This window comes from Caretta caretta, chromosome 11 (genome assembly GCF_965140235.1).
Source record: "Caretta caretta isolate rCarCar2 chromosome 11, rCarCar1.hap1, whole genome shotgun sequence".
Taxonomy (NCBI): Eukaryota; Metazoa; Chordata; order Testudines; family Cheloniidae; genus Caretta; species Caretta caretta.
The window spans coordinates 28,652,704-28,678,977 of record NC_134216.1 but is presented as its reverse complement, the minus strand read 5'-3'; the positions used below and the strand labels follow the sequence as shown (position 1 = coordinate 28,678,977).

Genomic DNA, 26,274 nt, shown 5'->3' with positions numbered 1-26,274 from the left:
AAAAGGAACATCGGTTAGAAAATGGCCCCGTACACAGTGTGCATCGTTTAGGATGAAGCACCTGGAATACAGCAACTGGATGGGGCATAGGGGTCCTACTGGGTTATAGTCCTGCAGTGTTTTCAGATGCAATTGAAATAAGCTTTTGTTATTTATCATTATGTGGCCAAATTCTGAAGTCCTCAATCAGATAAAACTCTCCTTAGGTCTGAGTACAAATAAGTCTGAGTTTGAGCCGACGTTGTTATTGCTATTACTATTAATAATACTAAATTATGCAATACTATAAACAACAACTATGGCTTTGCAGTTTATGTATAAATCTTATAAAACTATTCACATGAAAACAACTATTTGTTTCAAACTACAATTTTCAAATTTATTTTTTCTTTTTACAACCCACTCTACGGAACCAAACTACACTTTGAAATATGAATTATAATGTGATAACTGCACATTTCGGAAGCTGGGAACCCCCACTTTTGGCATAATGCCTCACCCAAGACATGTGGTTATCATATTATAAAACATGAGCAGCAGTTAAATACCCTGCTACCATGTACTACACAGCTCTCCTGGGTGTAACCTTACACCTGTGACTTACGAGATTTTCCGGCTTGAAGCCTCACCAGCAGAGTGTAAACTGAAGCCGCTCCAGAGACAGTTGGGTGAAAAGCAGCTCTGGCGGCGTTTGAACTGAAGTTGTTCATGCAGAGAAACCGATCTGATGGCATTTTGAAAGATGGATGAGAGTGGATGAGGAAAATGTAAGGAATGAAGGATAGGAGGAGGAGGTTTGGAAAAGGAAGAAGAAGGGAAAGGAAGGATGCACAGGAGGAGGAGGTGATATGGAAAAGAAGGAGGAGGAAAGAGGGGATATGTGAAAGAGGAAAGAAGGATGGAAGGCAACGAGAGGAAAGGAAGAGAAAAAATGTAAGCAACATGTAATGCACACCTGAATTATGCATTCCTGGTATACTAGTCACACACACCTCCCAGTGACAAAGAACAGGACTAGAATCCACCTAAAATAACATTATTGAACAATAAATACCAGATTCTGAATGAAATGCCTATACTAAAATCCTTTTGCAGTCCACAAGTAGCATAAGGGGGTGTGTCATATTGGCCTTCTCAGGGGTACCAGGCACGGTGACAGTACCTTTTAGAGGAGATTAAAATGACCCACTTAAATAATTCAGTGCATCAATGAGAATAAAAAAGATTTCTCCTGTGCTACATTTTCAGGAAAACCCTGTTCCCTGGGCCAACTTGATTTCACTTCATTTTACAATTCTGTGTATTCTCAGAAAGGGCTGCGTCCAGCTCCAAGTCTCCACTTTTCTCCTTTTAGCCTTCTGAAATCCTTGAATTAAATCTTTTACACTTCAGATCCATTCCAACTGCTGCTGTAGCTTGAAGTGCATCCATTTATCCCCTGATCTGGGACTAAGAAAGCCCAACCTAGCAGTACTTGGCAAGTTGAATCTGAACTTCAAGTGGAAGATCTAGAACAAATTACTAAATATTTGGTGGTTCCAAGTTTCCTTATCCTCTCAATAGCTGATATTAACCAGAAATATCCTAAAGGGGCCAAAGAACTGAAAACCACAGACCATTAAATTCCATCTGCCATACTGAATTGCCGACACAACTGACTATATTGGTACCCTAAAGTTGCTGTTCATTATGTTGAGTAACATGAAAAAGTATCCATGTAGCATGAACATATATAAAATAGTCACCCTCTCTGCTCTCTTCGGCGGTTATCCTGTCAGATATGACAAACTGAACAGGGTGAATGTGTGTTCAATTCCTGGATAGGAGACCTCAAAGCAAAAGTCAGCGTGCTGCCAGAGGTGATGTTGGTATTGCAACAGGGAAATGGTCTTCCCTTTGATTCAGTGCTCCTGCATGGTGTTCAGGGGGTAATGGGCTGTTGGAGATGCTGCATTTTGGATGAGAAGTTAGATATGAAGGCCTGACCACCTGCGGTCATTAAAGACCCCTTGGCACTGTCTGCAAGAGAAGAGATTGCACTCAGTGTGCTAGCTACATTCTAATTTGAATAATTACATTATTCAATTGCTTAAATTACTCTGCCATTGAAAATGGACGATGTATTCCTCTCTTAATCCCCTCAACAGTTGCGTAGAGCTGCTGTGTGCTGTAAAGTTACTGCTTCATTCCACCTGAAAGTTGGTTGCATTTCAGTGCAAAGTGTTCCTACGTATGTCGAATCTGTACAGGGCTTAGGGATGAAAGGTGTTATACAAATGCAAATTATTATTATTATAACTTTAAAACCAACATGATCCTCCTCACTCATGAACCCACATTTCTAAGGTAGTCCTACTCCCTGATTAAATGGCCTTACCGTAGAGTAGAATGCCTGCCAGAGCGGGAAATGCTATTGCCAACTGGCGAGGGTAAGTTACTTCCTCTGTGCAGGTCTTCAATGGAACGGCTCCAAGGTTTGGATTTATCCATTGAATTTTCCACATTGTTCTCCAAGCTTTCAAAGTCAAAACTGAAAGGAAATAGAAATTCCAAAGTAGGCTTACACAAAAAAAGATGTACATAGCTTTTTTCCTTCCTGTTAAACATCTGCAGATTTACTAGGTCCCAACAGATTACACGAAAACATAAAAAAAGCAATGCAAAATAATTTCCCTTCAGCTGGAACACGGTGCTATATTCAAGTACATTTTGCAGCAAATTTGGAACTTGACAAAAGGAGAAATGAGCAACATAGGAATATAATTTAAGAAGACTCAAACAGCCATGAATTAATCTTATTTCAATGTAAAAAAAATACACTGACTGATTTGCTGATGAACAACAGCCTTGGAGAGTGGAGGGGGAAACTCAAAGCTGTCTTAATTTTATTTTAATAAATCAATACACTGTGTGGCTATTAATTTAATTTCATCCATCAATATGTGACTGAGCATTTATACTGGCTTGTTGGCCAAGGCTAATCTTGAACCATATGTAATACATTACCAAAAATCATTACAGATTTTCTTGATTTTTTATTCCTCACCCACTTTGTTGCCATTTCAAGCAAGAGTTGGTTGTTCCTCTTACATCTTTTGAGGTTATTACTTACGTTTGCCACGTTAGAGAGAGAGAAAAAAAAAAAACTCTGGCACGTTAACTTGCTTCCACCTATACAATTTTAGGAAGAAACCTTAAAACAAGCTGTGTGTAGTTTTTCCAGTGTTAGTAATACTTTTAAACATATAATTTTCCTTCATTACTTTTATTATAATTCCACCAAAAGTCTCATTTCTTTTCAATGGTAATATATATCTGCATGTATTCAATTTAAAAAAAAAAAATTGGTTCCACTTAGCTAGGGTTTGTATGTACAATACAGTGTGCAGCTCTATCTTTTCTTACCACATCCATTTCATATAAGAAGTTATAAGTACAATGTAATTAGGGTTGGCATAATTCAATTTTTATTTTTTTACAATTTTGACAGATATCAATTTTAAGGATTTTTTTCTATTTTTATTTATTTAAATTTTCCTATTTGCACAAAATTATGAGTTTTAAGCATTTTAAAACAATATTTTAGCTATTTAAATCTTCACAGTTGCACGAAAATAGAAGGGGGGTCAGACAATAATTATTTTATGACATTGGACATTGATATTCAAAAACTTAAAGCTTTATAACTGTTAATGCACAAATTCACAACATCCCATGACAAAATACATAAAGTAAATATCCTTAAATCGAACTCTAATAAGTTCTCAAGCAGCAATTTTCTTACTTTGCCTATCTGTAAATTCTTACTGATGGATCTTTTTTTTTTTGGTTGGTTTGTGTGCATACGATGAAATCGACACTTACCAACACTTACCATCAAAAATCTAATCCATCCAAGCCTAAATATAATGAAGTTAAACCGTGTGAGTATGTGAGAACATATCCTCAGTTGTTTAAATTACCTCCATTTCAGTCAATGAAGATACAATGATTTACATTGGCCCTGTGAAGGTTCCTTCCCCACTCTGAACTCTAGGGTCCAGATGTGGGGACCTGCATGAAAACCTCCTAAGCTTACTTTTACCAGCTTAGGTTAAAACTTTCCCAATGTACAAACTATTTTACCCTTTGTCCTTGGACTTCCACTGCCACCACCAAATGTTTATCTGGGTTTATTTTATTAGGAAAGCGTTGTTTGGAAATGTCTTCCCCCCAAAAATCCTCCCAACCCTTGCACCCCACTTCCTGGGAAAGGTTTGGTAAAAATCCTCACCAATTTGCATAAGTGTCCACAGACCCAAACCCTTGGATCTTAAGAACAATGAAAAAAGCATTCAGTTCTTGAAAAGAAGAATTTTAATAGAAGAAACAGTAAAAAAAAAAAAATCACCTCTGTAAAATCAGGATGGTAAATACCTTACAGGGTAATTAGATTCAAAACATAGAGAATCCCTCGAGGCAAAACCTTAAGTTACAAAAAGACACACAGACAGGAATATCCATTCTATTCAGCACAGCTTATTTTCTCAGCCATTTAAAGAAATCAAAATCTTACGCATATCTAGCTAGATTACTTACTAAGTTCTAAGACTCCATTCCTGTTCTATCCCCGGCAAAGCAGCATACCAACAGACACAGACCCTTTGTTTCTCTCCCTCCTCCCAGCTTTTGAAAGTATCTTGTCTCCTCATTGGTCATTTTGGTCAGTTCCAGCGAGGTTATCCTAGCTTCTTAACCCTCTACAGGTGAGAGGATTTTTCCTCTGGCCAGGAGAGATTTTAAAGGGGTTTACCCTTCCCTTTATATTTATGACAGGCCCATAATGAGTTTTTCCAACTTTGCATTGTTTTAATACAGAACAAATAACAATATATTTGGAAGTGTTGTCTAGTAGTAAGGTCAGACAACTGGGAGCCAGGACTCCTTTTTTATTCCTAGTTTTGCCATTGACTTCCTAAGTGGTCTTTTAATAGATATTCTCTTTCTTGAAATCTACCTATCCATAAAAGTGATCTGATTATACCTACCCAGCTTTAACAGAGTATTGTGAGAATTAGTTAATGTGAGTATTTTGCTTTGAACTTCATAGGTATTATATCATAATACAACATGGCTGAAAAAATTGTCTGGGTGTACTTAGTTCAACCTTGCCCATATATTTAAGAATATAATGTCCATTACATGATCTCATGATATTTGAGGGAAGGAACACAAACAGTGGGATCTAAAAGAAGCTTTTGGAAAGGAAGGTAAAAAATTGGCCATTTTTCTTAGGCCAATATCTCGATGTAACGCAAAATTTATTCATTCTTTATTGTACTTTGTCCCACTAAGAGGGGATCAAGTTAAAACAGATGTGATTAATCTTTAAAAAAAAACTGCTCTGACCAGTGGTGGATTAGTCACTGGGCCAACAGGGCCTGTGCCCAGGGCCCCCCCGCCAATTGGGGGCCCCCCAGAAAAATGGGCGCTCCTGCATCCCCATCTGCTCCACCCGCCTGGCGCTCCTGCCGGGGAGTGGGGTAGGGCGCGGGGGGATTGCCCCGCTCCGCCTGGCGCTCCTGCCAAGAAGCAGGGGAAGCTCCCTCACCCCGAACTCACTTCTCTGGCACGAGTGCAGGGCAGGGGCAGGAAGCAGGACGGATTGCAGGCAGAAGGAGTGGGGAGGGGTCCCCACTTGCTCTGGCCCAGGCCACACAAATCCCTAATCCGCCTCTGGCTCAGACGGCATAAATATACAAGCAAAGTTTTTTGTTTTCCTTCTCTCTGCAATATGCTCTGATCCAACATTTGGGATCTAATTTTGCCATTTGCTCTGATTCTAAGGAACCTACATAATTCTGTGCAAGCTACTGCAATGTAAACAACTTTACTGGAATAGTACAGCATCTGACTAGATATTACTCTCTCTGCCAGTCTATCTATATTACACTATGTTGTTTTGTTTTGCGAACCCTGATGAACATAAGCCATGTTTTACTTACGTGACTGCGTACTGTGCAAATGACAAATATTCCACCAGAACATCCAGGCCTTTGTTTTCTTCATTCAAAAACTCCCTGACCCATCTGTTAGAAAAATCATTAGAGATCAGTGGATTTGATTGTTCAGTGCAGGGGCATATCTGACGAAATTCTTGTTTCAGTCAATCTACAAAAACATCCATTGTGTGAAAAGAAATATATTGAGCAAATGCTTTTCATTTCTCACTCAAGAAGCGAGGGTTCACAAATATACCTTTGTGTGCAGCATCACAAATAAGAAAACATTTTCTACCATTAATATCTATACCATGCACACTTTGCGCTGCTCAGGAAAACCTACACAGATATATTGCTTTTTTTTTTCTTTTTCATAAAGAAACCTGGTTCTGGTAAGTACTGCCCATTTCCCCATAACAATTAAGTTCCTGTTGAAAGGTCCAGTATAATTTGGAGTAGTTAGTAGACACGTACCATGACAACACTACTAATGTAGCTGAAGCTTCCTTCCAAACCCACATTCATCTCCTTTCTGGCACAGCAAGCTGCTCAAACCACGGAATCAGCCAATACTAGAGCAGCATTTATGGGCTTCTTGAAATGCAAGAGTCATATGAATTGGCTTCATTTTTTCCATGTACCGGCATTTAGTGATCTTTCAAGAAGTTATAGGCAACAAAAAAGCTAAGGAATAACAACATCAGGGCTACACTATGATGTACTTCATATCTCTTTAAAAAATAAGCTTTCCTTCTCATACTAATATGAGATCACATTTTTTAAAAAGGCTTTAACCTGTTAAAGTAAATTCAAGCCCCTAAAGCAGAGCCGTGCAAAATATTTGCAACAAAATTTGAAATCCTGCAAAACATTACTGGTTATTATTGGAAAAGTGAAAAATTCAGGGCTAGTTTGCTAAGGTTTGAGAATCTTGACCTAGTTTTGAGCAAACCCAAGGGGTGGAGAATGGGTGGAGATTTGGCTTCATCCCTCATACCTCCTCAACACACCAACCAGCATAGCGAAGTATTTATCAGTAGCAGAATATTTACCCCTGGAATAAGTTGAGAACCAGGGAGTGAATTATGACACAGAGTTACAATTCCCTCCCTAGTTTGCTCTTGGGGCAGCGCATTTGTGCGTTGCCCTTCACTCAGGGCAGATTGTAAATTTACAATCTAGCCTTGAGTTATTCTTTAGGCCTTATGTTTTAGAGCATACTGTTTACGTTGTAGAATAAACATCTTGGTATGTATATTACTCCTGGGGGCATTCTGCACCAAAAAATTAAAAATTCTGCGCACAATATTTTAAAATTCTGCACATTTTATTTGTCAAAATAACACTATATAATCATACCAGTTTCAATTATTTTGATAATTTTTTTCAAAATACCTGTCAGCAAATATGTCTGTAACAGTACAGACACACACAAAAATTCCCTCAGGAGTAGAAAGTTAAAGAAACCCCTATAACAACCCAGTTCCTGTTTCTCTGCCACTTCCCCCGCACCTCCCCAAGAGCCCAGCCGGTAGGCCAAACACCCACAACCTCCTCCAGAGCCCAGCCACAGGGCCCCCCGAGTCCAGATACCTGCAACCCCCCCAAGCCCAGCTGCGGAGCCCCCTGGCCCAGATACCCACACCCCTTCCCCCAGAGCCCAGCCACAAGACCCCCCCAATCCAGATACCCACAGCCCCCCCCCAAGCCCAGCCGTGGGTGCCCCCCCTTGCCCAGACACCCACCCACTCCCCCCAGAGCCCAGGGACCCAGAGGGAGAAACAGCCTGATGCTCCGTCCCAGGCTTCACGGAGATTCCTGTGTGCCACCCTCTCCTTCCCTCAGGGCATGCTGGGAATTGCAGCAGCCAGGAACTCGCTAGCTCCCTCCCCACAGCTGTGTCTTCTATGTGCGAGCTGGGCTCTGCAGGGCCAGCAGCCCCTAGTGGTGGCTAGCAGCACTGCAGCTCATATCTGTGGGGAAAGGAAATCTGTGCACATTTTCTGAATTGCGCAGTGGGGCAGAATTCCCCCAGGAGTAGTATATGATCTACATTTTGCCACACATATCTTTCATCCAGTTGACTGAAGGAAAATATGCATTTTGGAAATTGCACTGATTTTGTAAGACTGTATTATTTACAAAATATGCCATAATGGTTCCTTCTGGATATCTGTGGTAAGTCATAAATTTGTATTTGAGAATGACACAGCCTGGATGCTTTTGGACTCTAGTGAGAAATTATTTATTCTGGAAAAGGGGAGAAATAAAGCAGAAAACATAGCAAGGACTCAGGAGATGGAGTGCGTTTAGATGTTTGCCACATACCAAGAGCATCCAAGTGTTTCAAAATGGTGCTATATACGTATCTAAGATGGAAAACTATTATAAAACACAAAGTTCACACTGTATTGGCATCTATATATTCATTCAAGTACTAAGACGTTGGACCAGATTCTGTTCTTAGTTACACCCATGTAAATATGGAGCAGCTCTACTGGGGACACTTAATTTTCTGCAATACTTTACTTCTGTTAGCATAAAGAGTTTGCTCTTTCACCTCTCCATGCAACCCATAGTGATTTCATTTTCTCTGCAGCTATTTAGCAACTCCCAATCCCAAAGTTGTCAGCGGATATGGCTGCATTTCCCCCAGATTTATGTTACCTTTTAAAGCAACTCTCAGCCCTTGGGACCCCTCCCAGCACCCATGTTCTGTACCTTAAGGAGCTCTTAGCATAGCTATAGTCAGAAACTATTATCTTCCAAAAGAAGTGTCATCATTCAGCCAATGATGAGGCCATGGCCAGCCAACACTAGCATTAAGAGTCAAACAAGCAAAAGCGGCTTTTATAGTTCTTCTCTTCCCTCAGGCTGATCTGAGTTTACCTCAGAAAAATTAAAGTGTCATTCTGTGAAACAGACTTTCCTTAATGATGCCACTTATTCAACTTTGTCCTCCAAGATGAAGTTGTCTTGTAGTGATGATGTGATATATGTGTAATATCCCAAGAGACTTTGGGACAGTGTCAATGTTCTGCAGGCCCTGCTTAAGGGATTCCAAACAGCCCTGATGAAAACTGAGAGCACTCCATTAAACTGAGAGAGGTGCCATGCCAAGCCCCCACTGCTATTCATTACAATGGAAAGGATACTTCTCTCAACTCCCATCCCAAATTGCTTACAATTAACCATAAAAAACTATGCAAAAAAACCCAACAAACTATTTTATCCAGGCAGAAAATAAGACTTGCTACACTTCTCCCACCACAGAGGCAGGGCCTCAGACTTCTACCAAAACACCAAAAGGCTGTAGCTCCCTGGAGTGCTGATGTCTGGATTTGATTCTATGAACAACACGTGGAAACAACTCCTTCACATTTTCAAATCTTGTAAGACGGAACATGTCAAGAATTTCCACACAAAAACATAGGCTATGCATTATGATATTCCTTGTCTCTTACAGTCTGCCAGAGAAGCACATAGAATTATTATATATGAATTTCCAGTAGCACCCATAATATGCTCAAAACTTAATGATCCCAAAAATACCCCTTCCCAAAGAAGCTTACAATCTTGTACAGGGTTAAGAGAGGCTTTCTTAAAAAAATCATTAGACGGGGTGGGGAGAGGGGAAACTGTCACCTTTAGAAGAATTTTTTGCTAAAGAACCCCTTTATCAGGTAAAGTCAGCCTTGGGTGAGTTACTTACTTTACACTGTGTGGCAAAAGAGCCACACATCGCCACTTCGATGTTATCAAAGAATTGCACACATTTTAGCCACAGTCAGCCATGGACTTTAATGGGATTTGAAAGGCTAACTCTGGTGCAAGTCTCCAAAAATTCAAGAGTGAGCTGATGTGCTGAAAACTTCCACTGAAAATTCCATGGAAAAAAAATTGTCCACAACATTTTATAGCTTGTACTTTAGCTGCTGACAAACTGCTACGATTGCTTACAGATTGCATTGGCTTACTCTGGAAGATTCATCCTGAAACTTTGCAACCCTGCCAACACTGTATTAGAAATGATGGTTTCAACTTCAGTATTTGATGGTCAATTTGACTTCATTTCTGTAATGTTTCAGAAAGTCATTTGACATTTTGTGGAAATCCCGGACATGCACTGTCCTACTGTATTTCATCACAGCTGGTTGCCAACTGCAGTTTTGGCTCTTAAGGAGTGGAATCTTGATTTTAATCCTCGATAATCTGAGACTGTTGCTTGCTCCCATATTTAGTCTCTGGGATTTAGCAGCACACCACAACATACCATGGAACAGACATACAGCTCTCATGTAGCTAAGCCAACAACTATTCCAGGCCCATGTAAGGAAAGAGGCCCATTGGAAAGACATCACAAAGACTGTGCTCACAATGTTTACTGAGACTACTGCCATCACCCCGGGACAGAGGTTCCTCAGACAGATTAGTACCAGCTCTTTGTCACATCAGCCTAAGTAAGCAAATGCCTCAAATTTATTTTTAAAATATTGAGTCATTTCCCACTGTCCAGGTCTTAGCTGGCAGTCCAAGGACTCCCTGATAGTGCTGTAGGTGCAGAAATGCTCCTGTCCGTGCAGACAGTTCAATGTCTTTTACCCTGTCTGCCTGATCCTGAGTCAAAATCAGTTACTTTCTATGACCTCTGTGCCAAAGAAGCTGGCAGACAGAATTTTCTGTTGAAGGAAACCCAGTGTGATTAAGAAAACAGCTGTTTTTTTGCATCAGTCAAGCTGATAACAACTACTCTTTTCCTTGTTTCATCAAGATATAATCGCCAAGTGCAGAAATCTACCTCAGGAACCTATTTTAGGTGCACACATACTGGAACCATTTAACAAAGCTTTAAAGAAATCTTATTTTGGTCTGACATGCTAATGCTGAATAACTCTTCAGTCTCTGAGACAGGTTCTGAGTACAGGTTTGCAAAGTTGATATAAATAAGCATTTGAAATGGAATGTGGAATAAAAAAAGGTAATTCTCCAAAATTCATTTTCCTATTAATATTTGAAGAAAGTTTTGTGCTTGTGAAAGTATTAGCTAGCAGTAAGGCATCATGCAAACATGGCATGCAGAAGTTTCCAAAACAACATCTCATTGCTCCTCTGCAAAACTATTACTATTCCAGACCTGAGGTTTCCTGAGCAGAAGCTATAAAACGGGGGGGTGGGGGGGAGATAGAGAGTAGTTGACTAAACTGCAGACCCTATCAGTCTCATTTCTCTTCTGATTTACCCCAGGGCCTGATACAGCTCTTAAAGAAGTCAATGGCAGTCTTCCCATTGACTTCAAAGGCAATTGGATTGGGCCTACAATGAGCAGATTAAAATTGAGCCTTCAGGGATGACCAGCTAACACGTTAATGTACTGCACAGCCCAAATCCCAGCCTTCTAATCTTTAGTGACCAATACATTAGGCCACCTCATTCTTTAAAGAGCATGGAGATATTTGCCCAAAGCTAGCAGTCAGTGGATATTAATAACTCTTACCCAATATGATTTGTTCTTAAAGAAATTTCCAGTTCTCGTAGTACTTGTGTAGATTCTTGGACTCGTCTTCTGAATTTCTATAATTCAGTTGGGGGAAAAAATACTTGAGAAACATATTTGGACTCACATGATGCTATTCAAAAATGCCATAATCCCATAGGAGACAGAATATGTTAAATATTAAAATATATTGAGAACATTTCCAAATCCTGAGAAATGAAAGACTGTTAATCAGACTAGCAACTAAAAGACACTCAGAAATATAACTCCTGCTTCCAAATACAATTTTGTAATTTCCTCATTTGAAAGTTTGGAAGTGAAAAGGAGAATTAAAATTCTGTAAAGGAATATATATTTCTTTACAATACAATTTCTATTTTAGCACCCAAAATTTCAGACAGTTCCAGCATAGGAACATGATTTTCAGCAATGGCCAATAATTTTGCACCTGCAATCTTGTCTCCACAACACAAGAGTTGTTGGCATTTACATCTGACTACCTGATTTGTAGGTGCAAACAAATAACCAGATATCTCAGTACTACAATCTGTGTGCTGTGATTATTTGTAGGTGCAAAATTAGAGGCTGGAATGAGGCCCAGATCAAATGCAAATATCAGTAAACTACTGAGTTACAATACAGTACAGAACTCTCTAATAATCTTGCTTTATTTTGAATATCTCCCATCAGTGCAGTTCCACCAGTAGCAGCAAGAGTGGGAATGCGTGAACCCAGGAAATTCAGAGTTGAAGCCAACTCTATCCTTATCTTGAACGGTCCAGCAATGTGAATGAAGAGCAGTTTGAATTGTATAACACTGGTCTGTGTTACACTGAATGTGGTTTTTGGCCTTTAATCTCTTTGGGGATTTTTCTTGTGAGAGAGGAAATGTTCCTGTACGTTTCTTACTATATCACCGAATGCTGATTGCTGATCACATTGAGGCCGTGTCTACACTACCGTGGCACACCAATGGTGTCACAGCTATGCTGCCAAAGCACCGTAGTGTAGATTCTTCTTACAGAAATGGAAAGAGGTTTTCTGTCACTGCAGGGGCTCCAATTCCCGCAAGATCGCTGTGTCGTGATGTAAAAACACATCTCTTTTCTTTTTGCAATGAAGACAAAGCCTTAGTCTAGTGTTGCAGTGGCGATGGGAAAGCTGGGAAGGTGGAGAGACAGAGGTGGGAAGAATGTTCCACAACTGCCTGTTGCATGGTTATTATCCTCCAACAGGGTTGCTGTTTGCAACCTGGAGCAGAGATAATTAAGTGTTCTGTAATTTATAAGACTATAAGAAGCCACCAGACTGTGATTTGCTTAGCAATATATAATTTAAACATGGCTAACCTAAGTGCTTGAAAATGCAGCTCACAAGGGAAAAATAGCTATTTTTCCAGGAGACTTTGAGTACTCAAATGAATATTATACGACAGTGTTTGGAACTACCTCCTCCTGACCATACAAGCATTTAGGATACAAAATGCTGACACAACCTTAATTACAGCAATAATTATGGTAATGTGAATACTCCCCCAAGCATCAGCCCAAGGAGCCCATTTGTAAATCTTTCCCCTTTGCAATCTGGGCTGACTAGTTATATAAAACAAAACAAAAGAGAAAAACTTGATTAAGTTATTTTTAGGTAACACTGATTTTGTCATAATGGGGGAGTCTGACAATAGCACTAGGACAAAAAGGGTTTCAACGTGCCCCGGGAATGACCACAGAGCAAACCAAACACTACATGAATCTGAAAAATGCTCCAGGAAAAAACAAAGCCCCTGTTTACCGTTTGGTTTATTTTCTTTTCTTTCTCTTCTTACTATAATCAGCTGCGGACAAATTTAAAGTTAAGAACGGCATTTCCTTCTTGTCGCTTCCCACAACGAGAGGCATTGTGTCAGAAGATACTTTTATTGCAGCCTTGAAGACATGAGCTAATGAAGGCCAACAGGAAAGAAAATGATACCTAGTGTATGCCCCATTGTATTTCTTCAATAGCATAGGCCCACCTCAACTCCAGTGGTGTGTGGTTGGTCCTGGGCTTGGAGCATTGTGGCAGGATACGTATTTTACCACAAGACACCGGTTAAGCTAATTGTATGGCAACACAAAGCAGTGATTGTTTAAGCTGGAAGACGGAGAACCAGTCATTGATAGGAGCTATGCTTTGGTTACTTTTTTTTTTTTTTTTTTTTTAAGAAAAAAGCTGTTAAAAACATCAACACAATATGAGCAAACAGCTGAGGTAAATAAATACCAGTGATTTGAAATGTATTTGAAAGCAAATTGGGATGAGGCCCCTTGTGAATGTACTACCATGTTCAAAACCCCAGAGACTAAACTCCTCTTTTTATCCACAGGATAGCCAGGACAACAGCTATGCAAACTTCCCCAACTGAGCTGCCAGTGTGCCTCCATCTTGACCCCAGAAAAACCACGACAGGACTATGTAACAGTGTTCGTCTAAAACACTCCTCCTGTTAGCAGGTTTTGATCCTGCTGGGAAAGGATTACAGGAGCTCTGCTGACATACTGAGGCAGGTGGTTCATTACCGTTTCTGACGTAAAGGAGGTGGAAACAGTTCTCTGAAAAAAGAGGATCAAGGGCTCATTGTTGGTGGGCTGTTTTAGGCAAACACTGGTAGTCCATCTCAAACACAGGGCTGGTCTACACTTAAAACTTCACATCCCTGAGAGATGTAGTTAAGTCAACCTATGCCCAGGTGTAGATAGCACTAGATTGATGGAAGAATTCTTCTGACAACCTAGCTATTCGAGGAGGTGGATTAAGTAAAATGATGGAAAAACCCCTTCTGTCACTGTAGCAAGCGTCCACACTACAGCAGCGTAAGTGTAGCATGGCAGCTATGCCGCTGTAGCGTTAATAGTGTAGAAATATCCATCTAGGTCTCAAGTTCATTTCAGGTCTGCTGTTCACCCTCCATTTCCATTCACCCCTTGACCTCTTTGATGAGATTGCCAAGAAAGGGTCAACTAGTGCCAAAGGTGGTAGTTTTTGTTATGAGGTTTCAGAGTAACAGCCGTGTTAGTCTGTCTTTGCAAAAAGAAATGGAGTACTTGTGGCACCTTAGAGACTAACCAATTTATTTGAGCATGAGCTTTCGTGAGCTACAGCTCACTTCATCGGATGCATACCGTGGAAACTGCAGTAGACATTATATACACACAGAGTGGTCACTTTGGATGGGCTATTACCAGCAGGAGAGTGAGTTTGTGTGTGTGTGGGGGGGGGGGGGGGCGGAGGGTGAGAAAACCTGGATTTGTGCTGGAAATGGCCCAACTTGATGATCACTTTAGATAAGCTATTACCAGCAGGACAGTGGGGTGGGAGGGGGTATTGTTTCATGGTCTCTGTGTGTATATAATGTCTACTGCAGTTTCCACGGTATGCATCCGATGAAGTGAGCTGTAGCTCACGAAAGCTCATGCTCAAATAAATTGGTTAGTCTCTAAGGTGCCACAAGTACTCCTTTTCTTTTTGTTATGAGGACGAACAGCTACTAGGAACCGCACTGAGAACACAACAAGCCATTAAATCCATCTTTCCTTATGCCAGATGTTTCTTTTATTTGTAACATCTATTTAACTCTTTGCCTAATGAACTGTGAAAACAGCAATGCTCTAACAATTTCTCTTTGATTCCATCTGTTTTGTTAGGACTGGAATCTGGGAGACTTTTGCAAGCTTGGTCTACACCTAAACCTTAAGTCGACATAGCTACTTCACTCAGGGCCATGAAAAATATCATGCCCTTTGCAACAAAGTTACGTCAACCTAACCCACACTGTAGATACAGCTAGGTCAATTTTTCTGTCAACCTAACTACCACCTCTTAGTGAGGTGGATTACCTACATCAATGGAAAAAACCCTTCCATCGATGTAGGAAGCATCTGCACGACAGCAGCACAGCTGCAATGGCATAGCTCTGCCGCTGTAGTAGAGACACGGACTTCAAGATTTTTACAGGGCCTTTCACACACAGGGAGGAACTCCAAATCAAAGATGATTCTGCCTATTAGTGCGGAAGTGAGAGCATACTAAAGGACACAGAATACTTCTTACCTTCCTGGTTACTGCTGGATCGAGATAGCCCTTTAATTTCTGGATATATGTATGTGGAGGATTCTTCACTTGAAATCTTTCCTGCAGAGAGCACATAATCATCAGACATTCAAGCAGTGACTCACTGTATATTCTAACTATATATTATAAATTTCAGCTGCATATATCTGAAACTGTAAGATAAACCCCAGTTGTCTGAAAGCTCTGGAAGAATTAAATATAAGAGAGATGGTTGTATAGGTTTGTTTAAAAGATGTCACCACAAAGGCTAGCACACATTTTACAATTTGGAATAACATTAAAAACATAATGGACAGGCCAAGATGATTTCCTTTATGGAAGAACCCACATTTTTACAGTTATTCATATTTCAAGAAACGGGAAATGGGGGTTGTTAACTTTATAGGTGATTTTTCAAAATTATAAATTAGTTTGCAAGCTCTTCTGGGCAGGGATCACGTCTTTGTGTGTGTTTACACAAGGCCTATCAAAAGGGGGGGAGCGCTAACTGTAACAGTGACATTTCTCATATCACAATCTGTTCAGACGTCCTAAACTGACTGAAAGTTATACCACACAAAATACCACTCATAGGCAAACATTCTCCTATCATAGGGTATATATCATTACAAAACTAAAGGGGGAAGAGACTGAAGTGGCGAGTAGCCTGAAAAAAAATTAGAGATAGCATTTGCCTTTCTAATATTGACTCCTTTTAAAAAGGCTTTTGAGGTGATGTCCAGCTGGAGTTAACAGCCCTCATTATATACAGCCAAGAGTATTCTGAATACTCACTACTCACATACTTTCAGTCTGATGCTGGCATCCTTGCACAGAATCATTGGTGTTTACACTAACTGTAAAGTACATGTAAGGGTGACAAGCACAAATCGAAGAGCTACCAGGGTACAGCACTGGTCGGCTCTGCTACATGGGATTTTTTATACTTCTCACACTTTCCCTACCCCTTCCCTGGACCTCTCTTCCATTTTCTGCACTGTCTTGGACATTTGGAAGAACCTTTCTATCTGCGTCCATGAGAAATTTTACTTTAATTCCTTAGGATGACAATGCTCTTATTCTCCTTGAGAAATCAGCTTTTCCAGTATATATTTAACTTACACATGCTTCCACATAACATTGAAGTGTTTGTTTATCCTACATCAATATGCATTAAATCCACAATGTCCACATGCTACTTTCTATGTCAACACAAATCCTGCACACTAATATGTTTACCACACACAGGAACTGACTTTTTCTACCACTATCTTTCAACATTGTTTGAATGTTGAATATATTGACAACTGAGGAGAATTCTGCTTGAAGAGAGTTGAAAGCTCTGTTGTTTTCCTAAAACAATGATAAACAATCACATCAGACTTTCCATTTCTATTTATTCCCTTCTGGTCTATACTCCAATCCACCTGCCTGTCCTCTTGATATCAATTCCTAGAAGATTATCTAGGCTTTTACATAGGTAGAACATTTCCATCCCCATTATCAGGTCAGCTCCGTGAATTTCTATTCTATATTGATATTATTCCACTTAAAAGATCAGCTAGGATTACAGCTGTCATAGGTTTGGTAGCTAAAGCCCACCTAAGTGCTGAAAGAACTGCACAGGGCCAAGATCAGCTATGCAATAATTACATGCCCTCGCTAACACTTGACTCAGCTGCTGTCCCACCAGGACTAAGAGATGGAGAGTCAATAGATATGACTCTCTATTGAAAATTCCATTTCTCCCATTACAATTATATAAACTCTCATTAAGGGCCTGATTGAACCTCCCAGCACAGGACCACAGAGAGGGTTGCTACAGAATATTTTATGGCTCAGGAAGGCACAATGCCTTCCAGTTGTTCACTGAAGTGCAGGTGGAGCATGCTCCCTGAATCATCTCTTGGTAGGGTAGCCATCTGGTTAAATGTGCCCTAAAGTGTGTAAGAGGACCCAGGCTTTCCTCTGCATCTAGGTAACTCGTGAGCCAGAGTGACTTGTGCCCCAGGGCGTTCTAGCAGGGAGCAGTGTCTTAACCAGGAATTGCAACAGCACCGGGCCTCTCATCAGGGGGCTACAAAGGGTATGTCTACACTGCAACTAAAAACCCACAGCTAGCCTATGCCAGCTGACTCGGGCTCATGGGTTTCGGGCTAAGGAGCTGTTTAACTTAGGGTGACCACATAGCAAGTGTGAAAAATCGGGATGGGGTGGGGGGTAATAGGCGCCTATATAAGAAAAAGACCCAAATATCGGGACTGTTCCTATAAAATCGGGACATCTGGTCACCCTAGTTTAACTGTAGTATAGACATTCAAGGCTTAGGCAGAAGCCCAAGGTCTGGGACCTGCAATGATGGAGGGTCCCAGAATTCAGGCTCCAGCCCAAACCCCAATGTCTGCATAGCAATTTTTAGCTGCGTAGCCTAAGTCCTGCGAGTCTGAGTAAGCTAACCCAGACCAGCCACGGACGTACCACAGGGCTTTCATCCCCATGCAGATGTACCCAAAGATGGTTCTTTGAGCCCTTCCAGGCTAGAGCACTTGTGCAAGAGGGAGGCACAACAGGGGAACTCCAACAGTGGATCAGACCAGTGGTCCTTCTAGTCCAGTTGTATGTCTCTGGCTAGCCAGGTCCAAATGCTAGGTGCAAAAAGGAAGGTATAAAAAATCCTGTAGTGAACATTTGTTCCCTTCCTGTCCTCTGCAGCTGATTCTAATGAGAGAGTAAATATTTTTGTTAGCAGAAGTTGTAAGCCACTTCATTCTTAAGCTCCTGCAGAAGTTTTGAGTACATATCACTCACTCCTAGTAACTTGTTGCTCTTTAATATATCAGGTCTCATCAGCACTTTCTCTTTTAACATCTCAATCACAGACAGTCCTCATCTTTATTACTCAAAAAGAGTAGGAGCTCAAAACCTAGCCTACACTAGAAAAGGTTTGCCTATGTACCTATTGCTATCAAACCTATTAGTGTAGCTGCAATAGCGGCAAAAAGTGTTTTGCTGGTATAGCGTTTGCCAGTTGTCTGAGTACAATGGGCTATATGGCAAAGGACTTTTATGCGAGTGTAACTGCATCTACAAAACAGCTTTTGTTGGTATAGAAATGTCATGAACAAAATCACACACCTACCCAACATTACAATCCTGGCACTAGGCCTGGCCTAATTCTCTGCTTGTGTAACTCCATTAATTTCAATTCCATTGACCTCAATGGGGTTATGTCAGCAGAGAATTTAGCCAGAGGTCTGAAAGAAAGTCTCTCCTGAAGATATTGAACTGAATTAGAGCCAAATCCCTATTACTTAAAGGCTGAATTATAATCTTTTCTTGAATCAACTCCTGTGTATTACACATGACTAAGATGCAAATAGCCTCTATTCATGTGTGATCTAGAAAGAGCGGTCCAAGAAGCAATCCGAACCTTGTCCCACTGTGACATTGACCATTTTGTTTGTGGGTAGATGAAGTCACTCATTATCACTGGTTTATTAGACTTAATTGCCTCTTTGATCTTCCTCAACATTATTGTTTTCCTGCTCTGGAAGCTAGTGGTCAAATACTGCTTTATAGTTTCATTTTTATGCACTGGGTTTTGTATCAGTATAAATTTACTATATGGGCACAGATAGGTTTTTTTTTCTGTTAGATTCTGCAGAATCTATTAAGTGTAGTGCATATTTTAATCTATCTTTACTGTATAGATACTATAGCCAGGTATCACAGTATTGATTTATCATTCCACCATGCTTCAGAAATGTCTATTATGTCATTCCTCTATTCCTAGTATGTAGAACGTTTCCCTCTAGGTCACCAACTAATGTTTTGGAGGTTCTCATGTTGGCTTATAAACTTTTATTATAGTTGGGCCATAAGCCTGTTTTCATTTATTTAACTTCTTAATCTAACACCCTTTCACTTGTATGGAATTTACTTCTGTGATCTCAACCTATCCATCCTCCAGTTCAGCTCTAATACAAAGTAATACCTATGTATGGCAAACATTCCCAGCAGATGGCTGTCCAACTTGAGGGCTCCTTATCACCTGTCAGCTTTCTCCCAGTTCTTTGTTTAAATACTTCCTCCAAAGGAAGGATATTCCTTAAAATATTTTAATATCTGAGCTAGAAACTTGCTTTTGCTTCAGTTAAACTACAGTTCATCTCTTCCATACAGACTGTCTCTTCTCCCAAAAGTTCCCCAGGCCAGTACATTGAAACAATCTGGTCCCAAGCCTCTGTCCTCATTTTCAAGGATAGTTTTGGGTTATAACTGCATTTAGTCTAGTGGGTTTTTACTGTTTTATAGGTTATGGGCTGGACAGTGACTTCCCCTGTATGGTACACAAGGAGGAACCAGAGCTCTCCTTAGTGGGCACCTGTGCAAGGGGCTGTCAAATTCTTTGATCCTTGTGCTCTGGCACACAAAGAAGGCCTAGGGTTGTCTAGCTGGATTGATAAGGCAACGATACAAGAAGGCTGCTCAGAGCAGGAGAAGCTGCAGAAGGGAAGGCTCTTGTACCCACGGGGAAAGATTGTGCGAAGGAGCAGAAAGGAGGCCAGTATTAAGTGAGCAGAAGGAGCTGAGAGAGACAAGACAGGCATAGAGGAATTTGAAAGAAAATAACAATTTTCATCTGATTCCAGTATGTTTATTATTATTATTATTATTTCTCATAGACTTTAAGGTTAGAAGAGACCATCACGATCACCTATTCTGACCTCCCTCCACACTGGCCACAGAACCTCACCCACCCATTCCTGTAATAGGCCCATAACCTCTGACTGAGTTACTGAAGTCCTCACATTTTTATTTAAAGACTTCAAGTTACAGAGATTCTATCATTTACTCCAGTTCAAACTAGCAAGCAATCCATGCCTCACACTGCAGAGAAAGGTGAAAAACCCCTAGGGACTCTGCCAATCTGACTCGGGGGAAAATTCTTTCCCAGCTCCAAGTCAGTTAGACCGTGTTAGCATGCTGGCGAGACCCACCAGGCAGACACCTGGAAAAGAATTGTCTGTAGTAGCAACTCAGAGCCCTTTCCATCTAGTGATTCATCTCTAGCCACTGGAGATATCTGCTAATAGCAGTCGCAGATCGGCCATATGCCACTGTACGCAACCTCATCATATCATCCCCTCTGTAAATTTATCAAGTTCAGTCTCAAAACCAATTAGGTTTTTTGTCCCCACTACTTCCCTTGGAAGGCTGTTCCAGAACTTCACTCCTCTAAGGGTCCGTCTACACTACCCGCCGGATCAGCAGGTAGTGATCGATCTATCGGGGATCGATTTTATCGCGTCTAGTGTAGACACGATAAATCGATCCCCGATCGCTCTGCTGTCGACTCCTGTATTCCACCATGGCGAGAGGCAGAAGTGGAGTCAACGGGGGAGTGGCAGCAGTCGACCCTGCACCGTGAGGACGTGAGGTAACTCGACCTAAGATACGTCGACTTCAGCTACGCTATTCTTGTAGCTGAAATTGCGTATCTTAGGTCAAACCCCGCCCCCGTGTAGACCAAGCCTGACTGTTAAAAACCTCCATCTAATTTCAGACCTAAACTTGTTAATGGACAGTTTATATTCATTCGTTCTTGTATCAACACTACCCCTTAACTTAAATAGCTCCTCTCCCTTCCTAGTGCTTGTCCCGCTGATGTATTTACAGAGAGAGCAACCATATCTCCCCCCAGCCTTTGTTTTGTTAGACTAAACAAGCCAAGCTACTTAAGCCTCTTCTTGTCAAGGAAGTTCTTCATTTCTCTGATCATCCTAGTTGCCCTTCTCGGCACCTCTTCCAGTCTGAATTCATCTTTCTTAAACATGGGAGACCAGAATTGCACACAGTATTTCAGATGAGGTCTTACCATTGCCTTTTATAATGGCTCTAGCACTCCCCTCTCTCTACTGGAAATCCCTCACCTGATGCATCCTAGGATCACATTAGCCTTTTTCACAGCCACATCACATTGGCAGCTCACAGTCATCCTGTGATCGACCAATACACCCAGGTCTTTCTCCTTCTCTGTCACTTCCATCTGAACAGATAAGCTAGAATTCAATTAGTAAATTCCATGTCTGTGCCTTTGACTAATTTTGATTGATCTGATTTTGCCTAAGTATTTCCCCACTTCACTGACATGCTAATATAGTCTAATGGTGAAAAATTCTCATCTCAGTGTGAGATATACAGTATTTCCGATGGATGCAATGGGAGGGGAATGCAAAGCTCTACAGCATTTTCCCAACACATAGGATAATTTGGTGAATCTTGTAGGGAACCACTGGATGAATCATAAATCTGGCAGCCAGAATCCACGACATGCAATATCTAATTACACACTGATATAACAAAAATATTGTTTGTTATGCCTGTTCCATAGTCAGACAGACATCTATTCTATAAAACTGCTGGGAAATTTACATTCTTCCATGGGGAATAGGCTGTATTCAGACCTGTTAAGAGCAGTACTGAACATTCTGATACTTGAATCTTGGAGGAATTTTAAACTTCTTTCCCTTAGTTTGAGAGAAAGCTCACATAATAACTTCTGTAACTGAAATGTGAAACCCCCATTTATTAGGTCAAGATGAAATCCTGACTACATGATCTGTAAGTTGTTTCATAATGAGTGGTAGATTCCTGCTCAGTATTCAGAAGGCACTGTCATATACACTGAAAGTCATTGCAGTTATTTTCTTGCTGCCTGCTGCAAAAATATAATTAATCATCATCATAATAAGTAGGAATGGTCTTAAAATCCTACCCTTTGCTCCACCAACCTCTGGCTGAAATTCCTTCCAAATGCAATACTTCTTCCTTCTTTTGCAATGTTTTTAATCTTTTAAATATTTTCGTGCAAGTTTAGTGCTGATGTAAGGGCTGACTGAGAACCCTGCAGATTGACATCCCCTATTTTACCGACAAAAAGCACAGCTTCCTGGCCTGTGCAACTGTTCAATGCAAGCTTCCCCATGTAAACCTCCAGCACTCACTGGAGGTGCCATCTCTGAAAGTAATTTTGTCTTCCAGGTCAGTGAGAGCCTGATCTTGTAAAGTGGGGAGTGCTCCAGGAAGCTGTTGAGCACCCATAATATTTGCTGGCGTCAAGGAGAAGTGGTGGGCTCTTAGATCCTCTGCGCTGAGAGGAGGCAAAATTAGAGACAGTTTTAGCTGATCAATATTGTAATATGGTCAGTTATCCTCTGGGACCTGAACTAAATCCACCAAACTCATTCTGTACAGGCTACTCCTTCTTTTACAGAATGATTCTCATCAAAATTGCCCATGTAACAGGCCTGATTCACCAATGCCCTGCACCTCATGTAGGGCATTTACACCAATGCAAAGTAGGTGCAAAGCACGTACTAGTCTGATTTGGAAGCATGCTACATGCACTTTGGATTCACTTTGCACTGTTGTAAATGTCAGCACAAGGTGCAGGACAACCTTTTCATTACATAATCAAAGTATTCTTGTCAAATGATAAAGACACTCTCTTAATTTTATATATCCATTGGGTTAATTGGCAGTAATTTACAATTATTCAAGCCCCTGTATATTTTCATGCCATTTGTGTTTTGACTCCCTTACACAGACAAGATGTTACAATACATAGTGATGGATAAATCTCAGACACCTTAGAGCACTGGTTTGCATTAGTATCCAAAGCTAGGTTTGTCTATTTAACCCTCTGAACACATGTAACTCATCTCTCCTTCTCACTGGGTCCATGTGATCCTCCTGCTTCTGACCTTATTCCCAATTCTATTACCCAAACCTTGGCCCACAAACACCTACTTCTGTTCCAGCCCTGTCACTTGCATCATTTTCATTGCTTCCTCCCGACCACCTTTATAGATGAGAACCTAGCAGGTCTTGGGTCTCGTGCTTGGCCCCAGTCACCTTGCTGCTAGCTTCCTGAGGGCAGAGTGTGCTGAACACCGCTTCTAAAAACCCAATCGTAGCAGGAAATTTCAAAGGCTCTAGGTGTACAGTGCACTCTGGGCCACAAAAACAAAAATGCCTTAAAATGTTTTTAACTGAAAATTAGTGACAGGAGAGGAATCAGGGACTAGATCAGGATGAAAATGCAGAGTAGACAGGGAGTTAGGACTCAATGGAAGGGGATCTGAAGTTTGGGGCTGAATTTTTGGGGCATTCCTGTTTTGTCTGAATGGGACTGCCCATTCTAAAGCTAACACAACAGGATGGTACTGAAAGGTGCAATGGAAGGCATGTTTCCTTCATAACAAAGGGCTTGGCTACACTTGCGAGTTACAGTACAATAAAGCAGCCCTTGGCGCCCTAGCTCACTCCCCGTCCACACTGGCAAGGCACGTAAAGCACTCTGACTCCACGGCTACAGCACTCCTGGTACTCCACCTCGGCGAGAACATTAATGCTTGTTGCGTAGTGGCTGAAACGCCGGGGTGTCAGTGTGAACAAGGTGTTGCATTACTGCGCCCTGATCAGCCTCCAGAAAGGTCCCATAATCCCCTTAAGTCAAGCAGCCACTCTTCTCATTGTTTTGAACTCACTGAGGAATGCGGATATGCCCTTCGAAAGCTCCGTTTCTGACAGCCAGCTCCGAGACAAAGTGAGCCATTACTGAGGAATGCTGTGTGTGAGAGAGAGAGGCGGGGAGGAGGGGGAGGTCTGCTGCTGTCTGAACTTACAAGACAGCAGGCTGACATGCTCTCAGCTCCCCCAAAACCCACTCTCTCTCCCCCCACATACACACAACACACTCCCTGTCACGCTCCACCCCACCTCACCCCATTTGAAAAGCACATTACAGTCAATTGCATGCTGGGATAGCTGCCCATAATCCACAGCTCCCAATGCCGCTGCAAGTGCCGCAAATGTGGCCACGCCAGTACACCTGAAGCTGCCAGTGTGGACAGATTGCAGCGCTTTCCCTACTGTACTCTACGAAGGCTGGTTTAACTCAATGCACTCTACATCTGCAAGTGTAGCCATACCCAAAGTCCTTCTCAGCTTCCAAATCAAGGGCAGCAATGGTTTTAACAAACACAGCTGTCAGGTCAGGTGACCTAAATAGGCCGTACCTTGAATTTGTTTTCTCTATGGACAACGAAGGCTTGCAGGTGGAACAGGTGTGAGTGTGCACTTCCTTATCCCCACCTCCCTGTAAACTAACACAAGCTGCACATTCCATATCTAGGTGCTCGGTCACAAGCAAGCCTACAGTGTTAGCACGGAAAACCCAGAGCATTCTGACTTCATCACCTATTTGCTCTGATTTGGGTCGAGTTTAGTGGCTGAGAGGCTCTTCCACATCAGCAGGATATTTGGAAAGTAAATGTGTTTTGGGTGATGGGAAAGAAGGCATATTTGTAGCTTCTGACCCTTGACCGTACTCTTTTAATTAAAGAACAAAGACATACCAAGACAAAGGGTTTAATTCAGAGCTGGTATAAGGAGGTACAGTTCCACTGACTTCAATGGAATTGCACCTGCTTACCCTAGTTCTGAAACTGGCCAGTAGAGTGTCATGAAATTAAGTGTTTGAAACTTCAGTGTTTCTAAAAACCTTCTCTTCCTTAGAATTGTCTGTCTCTGTGTGTATACAATTACCTAGGAAATTGCTTAATCGTAGTTAAATTGCTGCTAATTGGAGCTGCTATCAGAATGTTGTGAAAAGCACTGAAGTAGACAGATGCAAGGAGTTAAGGGTATGTTTCCACATGATGTGCAGAGGCTTATTCATGCAGCCTCCTCTAGTGTTAATGGAAGTCATCTATAAAGCTATGAACCACGCAGAACACATACCCCCAGCAACTGACTGTAAAGAAACAGAGATCACACGGATATAGCTGAACTAGAGGAAACCCTCATGGAAGTAGGAACACATTGTGTCCTAAGATGTTATGAAGGGCACATTTTTATAAAATGAAAAATAAAATAAATATATAAAATAAACTACTTTGAATAGCAAGATGTTAACTAATATTTGGGATATATTCACTGTATCGTTATTTTTGGTGTGCTCTTTACAGAGTGTTACTGGATTGGATCACATTTACACTAGGCCCCTTTTATGTCACTCTGACAATAGGGACTTAAAGTGAGAGTAAAAGTCATTAAAAATTTAAAAGTAATGTACACCCATATCAACTCATGCTAAAGCCCTTCTCTTACCAGAGCAATGTAAAGGGGCCTTAATATAAATAAGAATCTGTCCCATTGTGCACTGCTGTACAGTTGCCACTTTTCAAGTGATAGGTGAAGTAGTCGTCAGTTATAAATCTAGAGATACTGTAGAGACTGAGTTTTAAAACTGGCCTCCAATGTTGTGCCTACGTTTCTATCTACAATTAATTACAGGGGAAAATGGTAATAATGTACAATCAGATAGCTAGATAACCAAATGTCACCATTTGCAACTACAACTGAAGGAGCAAAATAGCAGGCACAAAATTGGAGGCCAGTTTTACAAATAAAGTAGGTAATTTACAAGTCATAAGGACAATTAGTACAAATTAGAGTGTATCCAATTCAATTCTTCCTGAAAATGAACAGTTTGAATCTTGAAAAGGGTCAGAATAATACCACCACAAGGCTTTTTTCCACATTAGTTTGAACAGTTTAGTCCCTCTCTTCTTGGGAGTTCTTCATGGAGATATAGCTTGGATATGTTTAGTTTAATTCTCAAGAGCAGAGCTTTTATTCTTT

The 26,274-nt window shown here is 41.0% G+C and overlaps 1 protein-coding gene across 9 annotated transcripts in view; it reads right to left on the bottom strand.

The window, feature by feature from the left end:
- FMNL2 (formin like 2) overlaps positions 1 to 26,274 on the bottom strand; it is a 259,224-nt gene that overhangs the window by 83,638 nt on the left and 149,312 nt on the right. For all 9 annotated transcript variants that reach the window (XM_048869690.2, XM_048869693.2, XM_048869691.2 and 6 more), the window contains exons 3-6: positions 15,565 to 15,645; positions 11,476 to 11,552; positions 5,985 to 6,068; positions 2,378 to 2,530 (exon numbers count right to left, since the gene is read on the bottom strand). In XM_048869690.2, the coding sequence (XP_048725647.1) occupies positions 2,378 to 2,530; positions 5,985 to 6,068; positions 11,476 to 11,552; positions 15,565 to 15,645 (395 nt within the window). The remainder of the gene's footprint in view (positions 1 to 2,377; positions 2,531 to 5,984; positions 6,069 to 11,475; positions 11,553 to 15,564; positions 15,646 to 26,274) is intronic.